We start from the raw sequence: 18,553 nt of genomic DNA, 5'->3' as shown, positions 1-18,553 counted from the left end.
CCTCCCTTTTGTTACACATTTTTAAGGTGGGTAGCTAGGTCCTGCTCTCACGCTTGTAGACGTAGACAATAAGCATCAAGCGGACACTTGTGTCTTTCTGTAAATCTAGAAGACGTATTTTGATGTGACATTAGCGAACACCCCTACGTGTTATATCCAGCCAGAACAATATGGAACAAGAGCTAAAAGGGTGGTAGTAGCCTAGTGGGGTAACACACTCGCCTATGAACCAGAAGACCCAGGTTCGAACCCCACTTACTACCATCGTGTCCCTGAGCAAGACACTTAACCCTAAGTGTCTCCAGGGGGGGACTGTCCCTGTAACTACTGGTTACATACTGTAAATGTAAATGTGAAAGAGCGCATCTGTGCTTTGTTGCTTTGCGTTGTGAAATAGAAAGGTGCAGCGTGCGGCTATTTGTTTTTATATATTTCTTTTTTTCTTTTTTCTCTCCCAGAATGCCTTTCATTTTCTCAGTTGGGCGGCTGTGTTTAAGTGAGTCCCCAGCAGCCGGCCAGCTGAAACTTATGACTAGCCATGTCTTCAGACATCACGGCGTTACCAAAGCATGGCAGGATGACAGATCGCGCCTTCGATATGTAGTGACAAACAAATTAGTGGAAAGATGCTTCTCGCTGCATACCAGATGTGCCGGGTTCCATCGCACGGAACAGCCAATGAAAAAAATGCCCCCTTTCCATCTGTGCTGTCGGGCACCGACGGCGCAGCAATTTCAGCCCAACAAAGTAAACACACGCGCCGATTACACATCTAATAACAACGGGCCCCGAGCCGCCCGCGGCCCCGCCATCATTCAGGCCCTCCGCCAGTCAACAGCTTCCTTCCCAGCCCGGATGGAAGCCGGACCTGCTGCCGCTCTTCTTCCTGACGAGCGCCCACTTTCTTCACCAGCAACTTCTCACATTCGTGCATTTTTAACCCCTTTTGAATTATGCTCTGTAATGAATGCGTTTTTGGAAGCATCCTATTAATAATGGCGCGCTCGCTTGTTAGCGTTCGTCAACGTTTTTTGCCGGATAATGATGTGTGACGGGGTGCAGAACACTGACGGTATATAAAAAGATGCGGGCTGTATTTTCCCAGCAACATGTGAGGTGCCGCGCATGGTCCATATTTGCTCACCGCTCACCCAGCCCATTTTGATGGTGTGAAATTATTTATGAGACCCAGAAGATGATTGTTTTTTTTAGAAAAAAGGGTTTTAAAAGGGGAGGAGCCTGTAGGCATGATGGTTTTCACATACCCTACTTCCTCATTCTGGCCGATTTAAACACGTCTCATCTGTTCTCTACGTTCCTAATACCCATTGTACACAAGCGTGACCACGGCCACCACCAACAACAACCTGCAAGTTATCGCAACTTTCATTCCAGCCTAACGATGGCAAAATCGGCGAATACAAGTGAACTCAACGAACACGCCCGTCTTATATGCCACCTGAGCAATGCGATCCGGAGTGGATTCTGTTCTTATTAATCACAGAAGCCAAATTTATTGGAAAAAAAGTGGAATCCAGTTGGTAAAGTTTGTGACGCGCCAAACAGCACCTTCTGCCCGGTCAGGATTTATTGTAAAATGGACCTTGCTCACCTCCCCTGACCGTTGGCTAGTGGCTAGATTTGCAACATAATCTACGACTATATCCAAGAGGTAGTTGTAAAGCCTTAAAGTTTACTGTGTGCGGGCGTGTGTCGTAATGCTCGGTGATGCAGTCAGTCCATTTTCCCTCCTGGAAACCTGTTGAACGAGTTACCGACACCTTCGGATGAGAAGGACCAGGGTGCTGTGAAGGCAGGCAGCTCGGACTTGTCCTGGTGGCCTGGATGACTGTGTGTGTGTGTGTGTGTGTGTGTGTGCATTTCCAGTTTTCTTCTGTTGAATTTCCATGGTGGCACCTCATGAATATTCAGTTAAATTGTGTAGTTTGTTTATAGCTGTGCATATATGTTAATTTTATGTTAATTTACTTTCGTATAATATGTGTGTATACATATTTTTAATATATATATTTTTATGAAAGTAACAAGCTTTCAGGCTCTGAAGACGATCTGGCATTTTGTGGAATAAAAACCACAGTTTCCGTGAACTTAATCAGACCACACGCACAAGCAGGAAGAAGCGCTTTAATGGCAATGGCGGTATTCATCGCAGGCCCTCCGTACGTCTTCCTCGCCTCCCCCGGCGCTGTCACATTGCACCGCTGCTATTTTGGCTCAAAAGTGGGGGAGAACTTTGAGAAAGGATGACGACTGGGCGCCTCGGAGATCGCGCAATGCAACATTTATCTGTCTTCGCGTTAGCACCGGGCTTTTGTACGAATCGGAATGCGTGACAGTAAAAAGCTTTCACGTCCGACGGGGAAAAAAAGCCTCTTTCTGTCGTCCATTACCAGACTGTCTCTCCCGTGGACGTGCGTGAAGTGAGCTGGCGCCGGGCTATTTTAATGCTCTGGAGGTGCGTCTGACGGCGAGTCACAGCTCCGCCGGCACGCCGCACGAGTGAAAACCCGAGACGCTTTTTTCAGGCTTGGAGCCGGTGGCAAAATGGCCGTTTCGTGTGTCCCCTCTCGCCCCTCCAGTTTACTTCCTGCCAGAGACTCACCATGAAAATCCACAATGCTGTTTCTCGGTGAAGAGGACCTTCTCATGGTTTTTAACGTACGTTACAGTACGGCGCTGTTAGCAGCTGCGCTAATAACGGTGTCGGAACCGGCCACTGTGACACTAGGTCACGTCGGCCATTTTATTTCCCTGATTGAAACCTCGCAGCTCGCTGAAACCATCGTGTTTATAATGATGTTCATAATGACCGCTGGGCTGACTTCCACCACGCTCCGTGCCGGCGTGAGGGCCCCGCCTCTGCACTCGAGGCCCTTTGGAAAGCGTTTAAGCTCAAACAGACCCGCCGCTTGATTTAATTACGGTAATTCGATCGGCCGCTGAGCTGGTGCTGTCCGCCGCTTATCTGGAACTCCCTATACGGCCAGCGGCGTGGACTGTATGGGTGTCGAGATTAGGACCCCTGCCCACACATGGCTCGTCAACCCCAACCGTGCCACCCTCCATCCTTGGCAAGGCATCCGGTAAACACATGCAAAGCAGATGGTGCATCTCCCCGTCCTCTGTCCTGCTAATCAGGTGCTAAATATCTGCACGTCTGCTCAGTACCAGCAGCCTGCTGGAAATCTGCATCCTGCACTGTCTGTCAGGACAAGGATAAATGTGCAAAAGACAAGAGAATTCTGGGAAAAAGCAATAGAAACTCAAATAATGGAACCTCCAAAAAAATTGGAAATTTTTGAAAATTACATTTCAATCATTTTGTCTTTAGCAACTTGGGTGGTAGTAGTCCAGTGAGTAAGACACTCGCCTATGAATACATGGTGGACAGAACAATAGAAACATCACCAAACAACGACCTGACGGCAAACAGACACAAACAGGGCAGCTTTATACAATCATACACAGGCGAACACAATCAGGAAACGTAACACAGGACCAACATGAAACTCCGGTCCGGACTTGGAGTGGTCCCTGGGACATGATTTGTTTAAATAGTTAACCGTACAATGCAAATGTAGACAAAAAGGTAAAATTTTGTAGAATCTTAGGTGGTCTTTTTTTTTTTTTTTTTTTTGCGACCAGCCAACGTTGTGACTGAACTGGAATGTGGAAGGCGCTGCATTATACCGTCCAGCGGGGAACGAGTCAGGATCGTGTTTGTGCCTCCTCTTCCGGGCTCGTCGGCATGTGTGTGCACAGGCCTGATCGGCGAGCTGCCGGGCCGGATTTGTTTTGTGTACGAAGCGCGGCTTTGCGGAGCAGAGCCCGGCTTGTTTGACAGAAATGTGATTCTACTTGCATGAGCGGCCCCGGGGAGAAAAGGGAGCGAGGGCCGGATCGACCAGGTGGAGATGGAGGTGGAGCAGGAACAGGGGCAGGGGAATAAATAAGGGGGATTTAATAAACGAGGGACTCTGGCGGCCGGGCTCGTTACCTGGTCCGCGGAAGCTCTTATCCACTCCGCCCGTCCACTAGACAGTATGGACACCAGCCAGCCGGAGCAGGCTGGCCTCGCCTCACCCTCGCCGCGCCTTTTATTCTTCCTTTGTTCGGTGGAAATAAATGAGAGTGTCTCTCTCAGGCGGCGAGGTGAGGGCTTTCACATTTTGTTGGACTCAATATGGTCTCTTTTCTCAGCCGAGCGAATGAGACGGACGAAAAAGTCAAAGTGCTCGGGGGCGAGGTGATGCAATGCTGCCGCCCAATAATGCTCGCCTGATTTACTGAGCTCCAGTTGTGGTGGAGACTTGTCTGCTTTTGAGGGATACGTTCATTCATGTGGGTGCTGCTGCTAGATAACAGTTCAGTCCGTCCAGGAACTTCACAATGACGAATTTGCTGCGAATATCGCAAATACATTCAGGCTTTGTACATTCCGATTGTAATTTTTTTTGTCCATCTCTATGCAAATTTGACCAATAAAGTTTGCCTTCGTCGGGTGTACAAAATACTGAACCATACGTCACCGAATTCACTTCCTTGAGTTTTTGTCTTGCGTTTTTCTCTCATATTAGCAAAATGTTAATGGCTACAACATAACTATGCATTATGTGAGGAGCTATCAATTTTATAAGGGCACTGAGCGTCAGGCTGGTCTGCTAGTGCAATGTGAGACTTCCTCCCGGTTTTCCTTCTATATGATGATGTTGAGGACAGCAGGGGTCCTAATATCAGTTTAAACTGGGTCAGAGGTCAGGGGGAATGGTGAGCGGTCTAGAAGTTTCTTAAGACTACTTCCTGCCAGCAATCACCGTGAGTGCTGTAGACAGGAAATGAACGGTGAATTGGCGATATGGCTGTGTTGTATGACCTAGAAATCCTGCTCAATTTTTTTTTTTCATGGAAACAGGTGACTTACACAAACACACACACACACACACACTTTCTGACCATGTCTGGGTAGGAAAAATAATTGGATTTCAGGTCCTTATCTCACTCAACACATTACAAGTTGTCAAAATCCCCGCTGCCCGGGCTCAGTCACGTTCACGTGTCACGAGGAGGATTTCTACTGCTTGACTGATATGTGGAATCCATTTAGATGGTGTTGTGCTGCTGCGCGGTCTACTGTATAGACCTGTGTTTCTCAGTCAGTCACCGCTGCCGTCACAAGTTCTGAGCGGCGCCAGCGGTTATCTCGCTGAGCGGGAAAAGAAACGGACGCGTAATCAGAAGGTTGCCGGTTCGAATCCCGAGCCGCCAAGGTGCCACTGAGCAGAAAATCGTCCTCACACACTGCTCCCCACGGCAGAGGACACATTTTGTAATGGCACCGTGTGCTGTGCTGTGTTTCAGAATGACAATCGCTTCACTTTCACTGGCGTATCGCTTCTGTTTAGCTGAGGGCCTGAATGATGGGTGACCATCAACAGTGAACTGAAATGTATATACATTCATATAAATGCATGTGAAGATAGAATGTACTGTAACGTGACTTTATTTGATGATGATGATAGGCCTTTATTGCAGTTGAAATACAGTATGTGAAGTGAAGTGATTGACACTTGTGATACACAGCAGCACAGCACATGGTGCACACAGTGAAATTTGTCCTCTGCATTGAACTCGTCACCCTTGGTGAGCAGTGGGCAGCCATGACAGGCGCCCGGGGAGCAGTGTGTGGGGACGGTGCTCAGTGGCACCTCAGTGGCACCTTGGCGGATCGGGATTACAGGGCCGCTTCCTTAACCGCTAGGCCACCACTACTCCAACAAGAACTTTCGAATGGGATTTGACTCTAGTACCCAAAGCGAGAATCATACCCCTAGACCATCAAGCCATGTCACTAGTAAAAAAAAAACTGTCCATCAACCCAACCATACATATACACAAAAATCACATATGGGGTAGACAGGACAGGAGGATAGGGGACATGAGCAGAACAGAGAACACATTATCACACGGGCAGAGAGGAGGAGAGTAAAAACCTGCCCCAACTCCTGTACTCCAGTAGGGAGGGGTCACTAAACCTTACAACATTTAATACCCAATTTAATACTATTTCCTCATATCCCTCTTGAACTGGGGTGTTTCTGTTACCAAAAACAATTCATTGTATGTCTTTGCAGAAAAAAATATAATTTAAGATTACATTTTTCATTTTAATTGTAGTAATTCTGGAACAATTAAAGTCATTGAGCCTGTAAATCTGTGCAGATTGGTTTGTTGCAGATATGACGATATTTGTACAGCTCATACAAAATACAAAAGGGAAGTTCATCACACAATCGGGTTAAGATGCAAGTGGCCTGATCATTTATTCACTCACATGGGTTATTTTTGTGAACTCCGTCATTCCGGATGACAGCAAGACTCCAGGCCGCTTGGCTTGGCGCAGAGTTCTGAGGGTCCAGCTCACAGCGTACAGACGGTCTGTGCAACTCGATTTTTCAGGTCTGAATCTTCAGAGCGTTTCCAAGCTGTCTTACGAGTATTGATTGTTTAATGATGTGAGGTCGGGAAGGATGTGATGTGATGTGTGAGGTGGTCTGTTCCAGATCTTACAGAAGTCCATGCAGGAGACGGGCTATATAAAAATACTCACCAAAATGAGGGAAACCAGAGGTGTTTGGTCTGTGAATGTGTGGGTGCTCAAATAAACACCCAAGTTCATCATGTGCAAACGTATGCTTATTGATTATCCATTATGCACATCGTGGTCAGTCAATGCACATCGTGCTAAATCTGCACTTGCATAACTGTCCCAGAAATATTCTGTTTTTATCGATTGACTGTATGTTCATATTGAACTGCTGCTGATCACATGCACATAAAATGTACACGTCATTACAATCTTTAAAATACACTACAGTTGCACATTTTCTGCTGCTGGACTAGAGTTTATACTTACAGTTTATCTATATATGTATAGCCTATGTGTTTTTTTTTTATATTCGAGCTATGGTGTTGTGTCTTGCTGTATATAGGTGAGATAACAAAGTTTACTTTGACAATGTGATGCACACCATGCACAAAAAGCATGACAAGGTTATTATCAATAGTATTTCATGCTTTTGAACAGTGGCAATTGAAAGTAATTTTATGGATATTTTGTGCAGAGTACCCCCCGCTTCCAGTGTTTCAGTGAGCTCACGGAGCTCTCAGAAGAACATTTATCTTCAATAGTCATGCATGTCTGGTGTGTTGCTGAATGCAATACATGTAGCACAAAATCAGTATTCAGTATACGTCAGTATCCTTAAGAATGCGGTGACCTCACAGCATTGAATGGTCATTGTGCCAACGTCGTTTTAATGTCCACCTTTGTGTGTTTCAGACAAAGTCAGCGGCATGCTGTCCGCATTGATCGCCCCCTTCAAGTACATCAGCCCTGGGACTGCCGGCACGGAGGACGAGGACAGTTTAAGTATGTTTGAAAACTGACTGAACACATGACACTGATCCTCAAACGCTTTTCCTACACGTTGTGCAGTAATAAACATGTTCGGATTGGCCACACTTTACTGAAAATGCTATCATGATATACTTCTGTAAGGCATTTCATGAAATAAGTGAACTACGATTCGGCAGGGTATCATTTTGTAATTCGTCTAGTTGGAATTTTGTTGAAGGCAGTCTGGTGTGATAACTTTTGGAGACCACAAGTGGGCAGTTACCTTTGTTAAAGCTTCCTTGTATTACAACAATTACAACAATATTTCAACAATCTTGAAACGTTGCCGCCGCTTACACCCGTCTTGTCCCATCTGGATTGGTTCAGGTTTGGGCTGCAATCTGTCGCTCGCGGCACCTTTCAAAGCAACATTCATCGCTCTCCAATATCCTTCCATTACTGGGGGTATTGGCATTTTGCATTGAATACAGGGGGGACAAATTACACCCAGCTTCCACTAAAGGACTCTGAGTCAATTTTGTAGCCGATTACTGGGTGATTTGCCAGATAATGTCCCATTTGTGAGGATTTGTACTCGGGTTTTTAAAACACTTAGATAAGATGGCCTTCCATGCCATGAACTTCAGCAGAGGTTTCCCGGAGGCAGATTTTTCATTACCAGACCGCTGTGAATTTGTGTGGATCTGCGCAGTTTCTAAAAGGAGATTGTGGGGTTTTTTTCTGCAGGCACAAGCAGCACCGAGGTCAAGGAGAACCGCAACGTCGCCAGCTCGGCCGACCGGCAGTCTGTGCTCTTTCGGACCGACCAAAGGCCTTCCCAGGGAGGGAGCTCGGGCCTTAAGCGGAAACGCCCCCTGGAGGAGGACAATAACGGACGGCAGTGTAAACTCCGCCCGGTCTGCCGCCGGCGGCTGCTGAGCTCGTGGTCCGACGCGCCAAAGAACGCTCTGGTGCAGCTGAACGAGCTGCGGCCCGGCCTGCAGTACCGCGTGGTCTCACAGACGGGCCCCGTGCACGCTCCCCTCTTCGTCCTCGCCGTGGACGTCAACGGCCTGACCTTCGAGGGCACCGGCCCCACCAAGAAGAAGGCTAAGATGCGGGCGGCCGAGCTGGCGCTCAAGTCCTTCGTTCAGTTCCCCAACTCTTCCCAGGCACACTCGGCCATGGGGGGCCCCGGGAGCCCGTCGGCGGACTTCACCTCGGACCAGACGCCGGACTTCCCCGACACGCTCTTCAAGGGCTTCGGCCCCGTGGCGGCGTCCTCAGCAGACAGCGAGCTGCTGTCCAGCGCTCTCCAGCGGCACGGCCGGCTTCTCCGCCAGACTTTGGACCTGATGGCCCAGCATCGGCTGGGGGCCATGGAGGCCCAGAAGAGCCCCGTGGCGCTCCTGAACGAGCTGCGGCCGGGCCTGCGCTACGCCTGCCTGCTGGAACGGGGCCGGGCGCGGAGCTGCTTCATGATGGCGCTCCGCGTGGACGGGCGCGTCTTCGAGGGCTGCGGGCGCAGCAAGAAGCTGGCAAAGAACCAGGCGGCACGCGGCGCCCTGCAGGCCCTCTTCAACATCAGGCTGGTGCCTGAGGGGAGAGCGGCCATCCAGCCCAGCAGGAATAAATGCCCTCATTTGCCCCAGGTGAGCAACGCCAGCTTTCGGCTTCTTGGCACCCAGTCCCGCCTCGTCCCCTTCTCGCGCGAATAATACGCGGAGCAGCAGGGGATGCTGGGACTTAATTACAGAGGGGCGCGGGACAGGGGGATTATGGGAAGGTTATGAGTGCTAGAATAAGGCTATGGGTGTGTGTGTGTGTGTGTGTGTGTGTGAGAGTAAACAGTATCTGCTCAGCGGTCTGTTCAGACGGAAAAGGTTGCAAATGAAGCAAATTATTGTCCTTGTGTCGGTGACTCGGGAGAAAACAGCCACTCTCCCGAAATGAGCTTTTCCCTTTTTTCTTTTTTTAAACCCAGTGTTTATAGAGCTATAATTGCAAAAGTATTGTAATTTTGCACAATCTCTTGTTTCCTCATGTGTGGCATCGCAGTGTCAGTGTCTAGAAACATTAATGCAATCTGTTGCCCAAAGGAGACGGAAAGGAGGCGAAAAAAGCAAATTGACAAACAAAGCACCGGCCCGTCCCCTACTTATTTAGTCAAATATGTAAAGAGCTAACGGGAGACTACATTTATCCATTATCCATTCAACAAGCAAAGGAAAAGCTGCACTTGTCAAATACGTTTTTTTCATGGTCAAAATTCATATGCACTATATTTATGGGCAGTGGTGGCCTAGCGGATAAGGAAGCGGCCCCGTAATCAGAAGATTGCCGGTTCGAATCCCGATCCACCAAGGTGCCACTGAGGTGCCACTGAGCAAAGCACCGTCCCCACACACTGCTCCCCGGGCGCCTGTCATGGCTGCCCACTGTTCACTCAGGGTGATGGGTTAAATGCAGAGGACACATTTCACTGTGTGCACCGTGTGCTGTGCTGCTGTGTATCACATGTGACAATCACTTCACTTTATGGTGTGTGAACTGAAATATTTCAGAACGTGGACTCAAAAAATACAATACAGCCATTTTGTGTGACACGCCTTACAAAATATTATAATGTATTGAGTAATGTACATGCACACAACTGTTAATTATGACAAGCAGTTTTTGAGCTTTTCGGATATTTGCTAACAGCACACTACTAGTAGTTATGAATGATGTGATGGAAATATTGGTAATTTACCACAATATTGACTATATAGTTCGTTGCTGTCGGGATTTTGGTTGAAATTGACGGAAAGATAATATTGCGTGCGGCGTTTGACGACACTCACAGGGTAGTGGTGGCCTAGCGGTTAAGGAAGCGGCCCCGTAATCAGAAGGTTGCCGGTTCATATCCCGATCCGCCAAGGTGCCTCTGAGCAAAGCACCGTCCCCACACACTGCTCCCCGGGTGCCTGTCATGGTGCCCACTGCTCACCAAGGGTGATGGGTTAAATGCAGAGGACACATTTCACTGTGTGCACCGTGTGCTGTGCATCACAAGTGACAATCACTTCACTTTAGTTCACTTTAGTGAACAAACACTGGTGCTATTTGGTTGCCGTGATCACCTGACGGCACGAATGCAGGAAAAACGCCCGTTTCAGACGTCTGTGTTAAGGAGGCCTTGGCGTATTTGAAAACGTAATGTGAAGAAATGTAAAAAGGTTTATAGGTATTGTAAGCACCAAATGTTGCTGTTTGTTAAATGTTGTAATGTCCTATGTGGAACACTGGGTGGGTCCACTGGTTACGATGTAATTGTTTCAGGTGTAAAGGTAGCAAACTCAATGTTGTGGGTGGGTAGGTAGGTACATAGGTAGGTGGGTAGGTAGGTGGGTGGGAAGGGGCAAAGGGTTTTTTGACCGCTTACGTGACGCCGAAAGGCCAACGCTGTCACATGATTCCATCATGTTACTGGGAGTAACACGGAAACAAGGTAACGTGACTCCTACAAATTGGCAAGATGGCCACTGCCAGCCACTCAGTCAGTGATTGACATGCGTCATGGAGACTCGGCTCCTCTCTACACTCCACGCATCTTTTCTCCTGAAATCCTTCCTCTCGCCCTGTCCCGTCCTATATTTGTACCCCAATGCGAAGGACAACATCCGTGTGGTGTTGCGACTCACACCGGTTCGCGTTTGCAGATTAAGTTGGAGGGAACTTACCTGCCTTGTTGCGTCCCACCGCACCGAGGTTCCTAGTCTCCTCCTAGAGCTTACCGGAGGGTGGTGGTAGCCTAGTGGGTAACACACTCGCCTATGAACCAGAAGACCTGGGTTCGAATCCCATGTACTACCATTGTGTCCCTGAGCAAGACACTTAACCCTAAGTTGCTCCAGGGGGGGGACCGTCCCTGTAACTACTGATTGTAAGTCGCTCTGGATAAGGGCGTCTGATAAATGCTGTAAATGTAAATGTAAATAACTGCTATGTGCTGTATTGGAATAAACTGACAACTTTGTATTCAACATCAAGATTCGTCTAATTGCGTAGCACGTACGGTAACCAAAGGCAACAAGGTTAAGTATAGCACCTCATCAGTTCGGTGTTAGACCAAATCAATGCAATGATAATCAAGGCATTGATTATCGTAATCCAATTGAATCGTGAGACCAGTAAAGCTTCACACCGCTACCGACCAGTTTTTAATCGTAATAAGTGAACGTGGAAAAATGTCACACCATGTTTCCTGTGGCTGTTGTAAATACCGGTGAAGACGAATCAGGTGCTATTTCACGGCGGAATGTGAATGCACGTTTGCATCTTGCCGCAGGACTCCGGAGGGTTGCTCCTGCCGAGAGTGTGTTGCATTGCATGGTGCGTTATCACACACCCGGCGTCATGCCGGCATCCCCCCCGGAGTCGGGGAGAGCGCTGTCCTCCCCGCTGCACCGCAGCGGCCCAGACAACCTGGCCCCGCCTGCCTGGGAGAAAGTTCTCTGTCTCTGCCCTTCCGCCACGCTGCTTAAAGGGATTTGGGGCGGATTTGCCTCACCGCTTTAGTTCCAGAAAAGCGCTCGCTTGTGGAATTTCTTGAAAGTCAGAGCGTCGACTTGTTTCTCTGCTTTTTAAAGGACACGCACACACACACACAGACTGCCGGCGGCTGTGGGGACGCGTTCTGGGGCTGGGTGACCGGACCAGCGGGACGGGGCTTTTGCCAGCGACTGTCCTGGGCGGAGCCGTTTGCCGTCGCCTACGTCCCTACAGCGTTTCCTGTGAATTTGTCACACGTTGTTGACATGTGAAACGACAGTGGACATCACAGACACGTCATCTCGGGGAACCCATGATGAGTGTGACACCGGTTAAGATGAAACTGGTTTTGGAGCTGTGACGGTAAGGAGCTCGGTGCGACGCAGAAAGGAAGGAAAGGAAATGAGGGGAGGAGGAGTCACCTCTAGCGGGGAGCGGGAGGACGGCCGGGAGCTCCGCTGGGGCGGAATATTCTTCCGGAGCGGCAGTATGAGTGGCCCGAGGCTGCAGGCTCCGAAATGAAAAAGCAGAGTGCATCATATCTCGCCACTTCCACACACACACACACACACACACACACACACACCATTGCTGATATATTAGTCGCACAGCGTTACAGTAGCAGTGTGAAGTAGTATTTTTGCATTTATTCTCCATGCCCAAGCTCCGCCCCTCGGCGAACGAGCAGCCTGGCCACATTACGCCGGCGGAACGATCACCCCGCCGATTTTCGGGGTTGATCGGCCACTTAATCTCCGCGCCCAGCGGCAGAGAGGTGTGCCGCTGCCCGGGAAGGAAGAGGGGCCCTGAAGGACACGGGCCGTGCCACCTGCCCCCGGCCCCCACTGACCTCGGCTCCTCGGCGCTGCATTCCAATGAGCGAACGGCAAGAACGGCACAAACGCAGCTTCGCACGAAGAGGCCAGAAGCACGAGGCTCGCATTTAGGCAAACCGTGGTAGGTGGTAGTAGCCCAGCGGGTAACACACTCGCCTATGAACCAGAAGACCCAGGTTCGAATCCCACTTACTACCATCGTGTCCCTGAGCAAGACACTTAACCCTGAGTGTCTCCTGGGGGGGACTGTCCCTGTAACTACTGACTGTAAGTCGCTCTGAATAAGGGCGTCTGGTAAATGCAGTAAATGTAAATGCCTTAAATAAAAAAAAAAACGTAACCGTAAACGTATTTCTAGAGATGGAATACATTATATGCAGCGCTGATCCTGATAATGGCCACCGTTATACGGCACACAGTAGCGGCTAAAAAAAATGTCGAGGAAACATAAGTGACGATTTAACGTGTTTTCTTTTTTGTCCACTAACACGGACTGTGTGACGTGAAGAGAAGTGACGTGATTGTCGTTGTGAGACACTGCAGCACAGCGCACGGTGACACAACGAAACGTGTCCTCTGCATTTAACCATCACCCTTGGTGACAGTGGGCAGCCACGACCCTTCCGATTACGGGTCCACTTCCTTACCCGTTAGGCCATCGCTGTGTACGAGGGCTCGTAGCAGCGAAGGAGAAAGGGAGGAGTCACGCTCTCCTTCCCTTTTTAACTTTTAGCATAAAAACATCATTAATTAGTCAGATCTTGCAGCGCTCCAGGAGCCTACAGGCCACCTTCTCCCTCGGTGTCGGTACCCACCAGGCATGAATTGATATCGCCACAACAAACGGAGGCTGGCGCCGAGAGCGAGATTCCTGAGCGCGATAGTTACTCGGCGGCAGGGAAGGTGTGAAGAGCAGATTAAAAGTGAAATTGATTAGCGCCCGCGTTGAACGTCGGAGGTGTCGGCTCGGCGCGAAGCGAGGTGAAGCGTATGCTCCGCGGGAAAAGCTGCCGCCCCGGCGGCGGTGTCACAGCTGATCAGAGGACGCTTTTATTTAAAAGAGGGTATTATTTAGTGCTAATATTTTCGTGTGGTGGCACCGCGTGTTTGAATAACCCCTTCCTCTCGTTTTACCGGAGCCGCTTTGCTCAGGGAAAGGTTACCGGCATCACCGGCAGCCTCATACTTATGCAAAATGTGACCTATAAGGCTGTTAAATCTATTCCACCATGTCAGCAAGCCATTTAAGGGAGGCGCTGGACAAAACCCCCTGAGTCGGGAGATTCCGGCGCACCAATGAGGCGGAGACCCCCGCTCCAAAAAAAAAAGAAAGAGGGAGGGAGACGGAGCGGCATTCGGTGGGTCGGCTAATCGCCTCTCAGAAACCCCCCTCACACTTCATTAAAGGCATAATCAACTTCATTACCATTTCATAGACACTCAGGTACCAAATGGCTCCCGATAAATCACGGGCGCCGAGTGCCAGGTTATCTCGCCCTCCCAGGCGGGCGCGCCGCAGTCGGACGGGGGCTCCCGCGCTGACCTTTACCCGACCTTACAGGAGCCACACCCGTACACATGGCTGGGCATCGCGTTTCACCGCGGCTCCCTTTTCAACGGCCCATGAGGCCCGGCGGAGTCCCCGGGGCCCAATACATTCCTGTTAGTTCAACTGGAAGGCCGGAGTGAACAAAATGTGCCACTTTTCACTCTCCTCAAAGGGGCCACATTCTTAATATTTGCTGCAACAGAGGTTGCTTCATAAAGTCTCGTAATTTGTGCGTACTGAGTTCTGAGCATGAATAATTATTAAAAATGAACACATCTCTAAAATATTGGGAATAAATTTTTCATTTAATTCCACCACTCAGCCCCAACCAAGCACTGGCTGTATTTCCCAATGACTGGAGCTGGTTTGTATTTCTGTATTTTCTTTTTTTTTTTTTTGAGGTTATGTAGGTTATGTTCTAATTAATTGAAATTTCTTCTTTAATAATTTACGTGTTTCCTTTTGTAGGTTGTTCAGCTGTGGCTAATGATTTACTAAATTCATATTTCTGCCATAATCATAAAACATAGATGTAATAAAATAGCCCAAATTAAGCTTTATCTATTTAAATCTCTTTTTTTTTTTACCAGTCCATTCATTATAAGTATAGAATGTAGTAAGCATGATAATACTGTAGAATGTGTGCATGTTGACCTGCACCCACTTCCAGAATGCGGTGGAGAAACGTTTACGGATTTTGAGTGGTAGAAATACAAATGGCCGCCACTTGAAGGGCTCTTCATTCATTTCTCCGTCTCGCACACACACACACACACACACACACAAAGCCCAAACAAGCAGGCATTTAGGTAGCCCCTGCTCGGCACTGTGGGAATGAATAGTGTTTGGCTGGGCGGCGATGAGCCAGGAAGCTCTGGCAGGGACGTATGAGGGACTGCCCGGGCCAGAAAATGGATGTACTGTGGAGAGAGCGAGAGCGCGGAGAACCTCAGTGGAACAAAAGACCTTCAGGATTAATTAGCCGTCAGATTGGTGGCGGGGCACGGAGGCGCTTGCGGAATTCTGATTTTATTTTCCTTTTCCTCGGGCTAATGCAGAGCGGATACGTGAAAGCCACGGCCGGGCGGTTCATTCTGCCGCCTAATGTGTAAATGCACCGCCGGCGCCGCTTCCTTTACCTCCTGGCTCGCACAATTTGAGACAGCTGCGTATGTGCACTGAGCCATCTACAGCGGCCCGTGTCTCCGCACCCCGTGCTGATTACCAGCGCGCGACCTGTTGCAGATAAATAAATAAAGCATTCAGGCACGCTGCCGAACCCGCTTCCTGTGACCCTTCCACCTTGTTGCATGCTCTTAACTCTTTTCCAGGCATTTTGTACGGATCTGTCGTAACCCCAAGCCCCGTTAATTCTTCTCATTAGTCGCCCGGTGGCCTTTTCTATTAACTCGTGTCCCGCGGGAGCAGGAAGTGTCGACACATGCAGATGATGTTATTTAGGCTCTACAAAGGTTCTAAGCGATGAATAAGTCATGTCCTGCGTATTCAGAACACACAATCAACTCAGCATCTACGCTCTGACCACAGCACTTATAAAGTAGCGTGACTCGTGACTACTTGGATGTCATGGGTTATTGCTGCCCTGGTCCTTTCTGTTCGCCGTGGGTCTTTGTTATGCTACATTATTGGATGTCTCCCCCGTCCTTCACCCATTAAACCCCGCTCATCATCTCGTCATCTCCGTTCACCTGCCGCGCCATAAAGTGAAGTGATTGTCACATGTGATACACAGCAGCACAGCACACGGTGCACACAGTGAAATTTGCCCTCTGCATTTAACCCATCACCCTGAGTGAGCAGTGGGCGGCCATGACAGGCGCCCGGGGAGCAGTGTGTGGGGACGGTGCTTTGCTCAGTGGCACCTTGGCGGATCGGGATTCGAACCGGCAACCTTCTGATTACGGGGCCGCTTCCTTAACCGCTAGGCCACCACTGCCCCATGGTTGTGACACCAACTAATTCTTTTTTCTCCCACTGCTACGGGAATTATGCTTAGAAATCAGACAACCAGGTCCATCGATTTCTGCACATGGAAACTAACGTACCTTAATGATTCCTAACGAAATTGGTCTGGCAGCACGTCCCCTTACAAAATATGACAGAATTTGGACTAAGACGGTATGTTTCTTAGCAACAAGCCTCTCAGTCGGAAATGCTGTAACACCCGCTATGTCAGGACCCGATCGTCGCACGTTCCACAACGCAACGGGGACGGCAGCAATGGCATTGTAATATTCTCGCGTCCTATACACGTCTGCAGGTGTTGGCCCGAGGTTCGGTAGGCCTTCCTGTCCATCGCAGAGAGAAATGCAGCCCTCTAGTGCACTATTGTGTCTCCGCAGGGCCGCGTGGAGCGGAACATAAAGACACGGGGACGACCGCGCCCCCGCAGCAGAGCCACTTGTCAGCAGCGCAGCACGAAATGCACCTTTAGCGCGCAGACGCCCACACTCCGCTGCATTAAACCCCGCTCGCCACGCGACCTCTTCGGATAATCATGTCGAGACGGGCCAGCGTTCACGTTCTCCGGCCAGAGTTTAAGAATGCGACCAATTAGCGCGCAGCGGCTCGCGGAGAAGGTGACGAGGGTGGCGGATGACCACGCGGCCAGTCAGGCCTGCCGTCTGTTGTATTGACGGGGCCGCTGCGGCGTGGGCGGACCCCGGACAGCCGCAAGACGCGCGTTACTGTCAAGCCGTGGCAAGTGGCTAATGGAGAGCAGCTATTTATTTCACTCCTCGCGCAGGATAATGATGGCTGGCTGGAGAATAACAGGTCCCAGATTGATGTGTGGTGTCGGAATGACACCCGCGCAGCGGTTGGGATGTGTCATCGGAGGATGTTGGGGTTTAATTATACGCTGTTGTCTGTGCCGTGTGGCTCATTTTATTTTTCACCCCTTTGTTTTGTTTTATTTTTTTAAATCAGGCAAATGACAGATTATAAGATCCTACCAGCCAGCATTACACTTTATTACTGTTCTATAGCAACCTTACAACATAATAATGGATAAGTGACTAAAAAATTCCCTCTTCACGGGGTCTCCGACCCCATTGACTCTGTTCTCCTTTGTTTGTCCCTGGCTGGTGGAACAACTTGCCCTGCTCTATTCGACTAGCTGAGACTTCTGCCACCTTTAAGAAGCACCCGAAATCTCACTTGTTTAAAAAGTATTTCAGACGAGTCAAACACACACACACACACACACACACACACACTCACAAAAAATAAATAAATCGAACATTTGGTCTACCGCCTAACAATTCCCCTGCATGTAGGCCTTATCGGGGCTCTTAGTAACTCAAATTCTATAGAAACCGAATGAGAATTGCTGGTGTCTGGTCCTTGTAAGTGGCTTTGGATAAAAGCATCTGCCAGGTAAAGTAAAAGTATAGTAAAGTAAAGTGTGTTCGGTATGAAAGTGACCGTGAAATAATGGTGAGCTGTGTTTTAGATAATCACAGTCTGATTGAAGAAAACGAACTGTGACCCCCCCCACCAACCAATTAACGGCAAAGACCACCTTCACTTTTTTATGTTTTTCATGTTTTAAAAAGAAGAATGAATTATGGTCATCGAAATACTTTGGAACGCTTTTCCATCCGCGGCCATTTTCAGATCAAGAACAATAGCCTGTAAAAAACAAACCTTCATGCAGCCCAGAAACCCCTCCATCTCAGCCCTCCAGACAAATATTTGTCGTGTATAGCCTAAAATTACAGCCTCACACGCAGGCCAAGGCTCTTTAAAATTAAATTATCGATTCTCGCCGCACCGCACAGCCTGCCCGAGCCAATTTTTTTAATTCTCTTTGGTCAATGGAAATAACACAGACTCAGTGGATTGTGAGAAAGGCAGCGCAAATCTGATATCACGCATTTTCTCCCAGAATGGCGGCGGTGTAACCGTTGCCGCGCGCGCCGAGAGCAGAACCATCCGTGTCCTTCACGCAGCCAACGACCTTCAGCTCGGCAAGTTTACAGGCGCTGCGTTATTTCAGCCAACCTCTGACATGCATGGCTCTGCCGTCCAAACAACGCAAACCTGACATTTTCCCTTGATCCCTCGTTGACTGCTCAGAATGGGGGGGGGGTGGGATTTTTTTTTTTTTTTTTGGGCGGTGGGGCACCTTAAGCCATGAATCAAATGTCAGGTGCGGCAGTCTAGTGGAACCATATCAATATTTCATGAAATATG

General features: G+C 49.1%; 1 protein-coding gene across 4 annotated transcripts in view; it reads left to right on the top strand.

The window, feature by feature from the left end:
• Nucleotides 1-18,553, top strand: part of adarb2 (adenosine deaminase RNA specific B2 (inactive)) — a 110,321-nt gene that overhangs the window by 60,434 nt on the left and 31,334 nt on the right. For all 4 annotated transcript variants that reach the window (XM_028968683.1, XM_028968685.1, XM_028968684.1 and 1 more), the window contains 2 exons: nt 7,361-7,450; nt 8,165-9,069. In XM_028968683.1, coding sequence (XP_028824516.1) covers nt 7,361-7,450; nt 8,165-9,069 — 995 coding nt within the window. The remainder of the gene's footprint in view (nt 1-7,360; nt 7,451-8,164; nt 9,070-18,553) is intronic.

This window comes from Denticeps clupeoides, chromosome 2 (genome assembly GCF_900700375.1).
Source record: "Denticeps clupeoides chromosome 2, fDenClu1.1, whole genome shotgun sequence".
Taxonomy (NCBI): Eukaryota; Metazoa; Chordata; class Actinopteri; order Clupeiformes; family Denticipitidae; genus Denticeps; species Denticeps clupeoides.
This window is presented reverse-complemented; position numbering and strand designations above follow the sequence as displayed.